Below are 2,500 nucleotides of genomic sequence, written 5' to 3' on the forward strand. Positions count from 1 at the left end.
AACAAAGCTGTCATCTGATTGGACGGTTTCAAGAGGTCAACCGGGGTCAAGGTGTAAGGAGTTTGAACTTTGAGCACAGCGTCAGGGTGAGGAATCTGAGCGATTCGCTGAACCCAGGGTAGCATCAAGGCTTGGTTGGGCTGTAACGCACATCATGTGATGACTGGGGATGATTGGCCTCTGATTGGCCAGGTTCAGACCCCCCTATCAGCAAATTGTTTAGGCTCCAGGTCCCTCCGGCTGTGATGTGTTTACCACGGCCTTTCTCCACTATAATCTCAACATCTTAGCATCTCCCGTTTGCCTCGTTGGGTCTTTATGAGGAAATTACAAACATAAACAACAACAAGATCTACATTATGTGGATGGATGTTTTTGTAAACACAGTCACACACCGCTGTCTTTATCTCTGTTTTCGTTGTCGTTTGTGTCGCATTACTGGGATGCCACTTCCCGCTGTCGCTGTCTCTCGTCTCTTCTTGTGCATTCTTCTCATGTTCTTATCTTCTCTCCTGATATTATCCTCTTCTCTGTTCATCGCTGTTGAAATTGAAACAAAATGGAGGCCAACTTCTCCATTTATCTCAATTTTTTATGCTCTCTTGGCTTTGTCTATTTCGCTGTCACTGTCTTGTCTTGAGTCTATTTGTTTATTTTGTTTATCTCTCTCTCACTCTCTCTCTCTCTCTCTCCCTTCCTCCCTCTCTCTCTCCCTTCCTCCCTCTCTATCTCTCTCTGTCTCTGTCTCTCTCTCCCTTCCTCCCTCTCTCCCTCTCTCTCTCTCTCTCTCCCTCTCTCTCTCTCCCTTCCTCCCCCTCTCTCTCTCTGTCTCTGTCTCTCTCTCTCTGAATCTTTCTCTCTCTCTCTGAATCTTTCTCTCTCTCTCTCCCTTCCTCCCTCTCTCTCTCTATCTCTCTCTCTGTCTCTCTCTCTCTCTACCTTCCTCCCTCTCTCCCTCTCTCTCTCCCTCTCTCTCTCTTTCTCTCTCTCTCTCTCCCTTCCTCCCTCTCTCCCTATCTCTCTCTCTCCCTCTCTCTCTCCCTTCCTCCCCCTCTCTCTCTCTGTCTCTGTCTCTCTCTCTCTGAATCGGTCTCTCTCTCTCCCTTCCTCCCTCTCTCTCTCTATCTCTCTCTCTCTCTGTCTCTCTCTCTCCCTTCCTCCCTCTCTCTCTCTGTCTCTCTCTCTCTCCCTTCCTCCCTCTCTCCCTCTCTCTCTCTCCCTCTCACTCTCACTCTCTTTCTCTCTCTCCCTTCCTCCCTCTCTCTCTCTCTCTCTCTGTCTCTGTCTCTCTCTCCCTTTCTCCCTTCCTCCCCCCCTCTCTCTCTGTCTCTCTCTCCCTTCCTCCCTCTCTCTTTCTCTCTCTATCTCTCCCTCTCCCTCTCTCTCTCTCTCTCCGTTCCTCCTTCCCTCTCCCTCTCTCTCTCTCTCCCTGTCTCTGTCTATGTCCCTCTCTCCCTTCCTCCCCCTCTCCCTCTCTGTCTCTCTCTGTCTCTCCTTCTCCCTCTCCCTCTCTCTCCCTTCCTCCCTCCCTCTCCCTCTCTCTCTCTCTCTCTCCCTCTCTCTCCCTCTCTCTCTCTCTCCCCCCTCTCTCTCTCTCTCTCTCTCTCTCTCCCTGTCTCGGTCTATGTCCCTCTCCCTCCAGATGCTCAGTTTGTGCGTGTGGCCCCACTGTCTGAGACTGATAACCCGGAGGACGATAAGGTGTACGTGTTCTTCACTGAGCGTGCTCAGGAGGCTGAGGGCGCTGCTGGGAAGGTGCTCTACTCCCGTGTGGCTCGCGTCTGCAAGGTACCAACCACGCCCCCTGTCTGTGTGTGTGTGTGTTTGTGTGTGTGTGTGTATGCACATGCATGTGCACGTTTGTGTGTTTGCAGTATATATGGTACAAGTAGTGAGAGAGAGAGGAATATATAAATATGTATATATATTAGTGCTGTCAGTTTAACGCGTTATTAACGGCGTTAACGCAAACCAATTATAACGGCGTTATTTTTTTTATTGCGTGATCAACGCTCTTTTGGCTTGGCAAACGTTGTCGTTTTTTCACCCGCTGTCTAGCAACAACTAGTCACGTTAGAAAAACGACAACACCATACCGGATCTTGCTACACCGGAAACAAAACAACAAGCACGCCGCAACGTCGCACGAACTTGTTGGGGCAAGCAAGGATACGGAGCGGGTGAAAAACTCCTTAAAAGTGTGTGTGTGTTTGTGTGTCACTCTGTTCGAGCCTGCACAAGAGTTCAATGTTGTCATTAGCTGTTACGTCTTTCTGACCAATCGCAGTTCAAGGCCCACCTGGGCTGTACCACTTCGGAAGGGGCCGCTCAGCTACTCCCCTCTAGACAAAATCGACTTGGTTGCGATGTTGACAGTTTGTGAGTGTGGCGTCTGTTGAGTGAGTGAGAGGTTGCGGGCGCACAGCTCAGGCTGCCAGACGGCGCTGCAACGAACTTTTATAAACGCAATGTTGTTATCCCGCAGTAATCAGCCCGACAG

The 2,500-nt window shown here is 50.3% G+C and overlaps 1 protein-coding gene across 2 annotated transcripts in view; it reads left to right on the top strand.

The window, feature by feature from the left end:
- sema3h (sema domain, immunoglobulin domain (Ig), short basic domain, secreted, (semaphorin) 3H) overlaps positions 1 to 2,500 on the top strand; it is a 46,304-nt gene that overhangs the window by 24,238 nt on the left and 19,566 nt on the right. For both annotated transcript variants that reach the window (XM_079740941.1, XM_079740942.1), the window contains exon 7: positions 1,643 to 1,788. In XM_079740941.1, coding sequence (XP_079597067.1) covers positions 1,643 to 1,788 — 146 coding nt within the window. The remainder of the gene's footprint in view (positions 1 to 1,642; positions 1,789 to 2,500) is intronic.

The sequence above is a fragment of the Pollachius pollachius genome, assembly GCF_949987615.1.
Source record: "Pollachius pollachius genome assembly, chromosome: 8".
Taxonomy (NCBI): domain Eukaryota; kingdom Metazoa; phylum Chordata; class Actinopteri; order Gadiformes; family Gadidae; genus Pollachius; species Pollachius pollachius.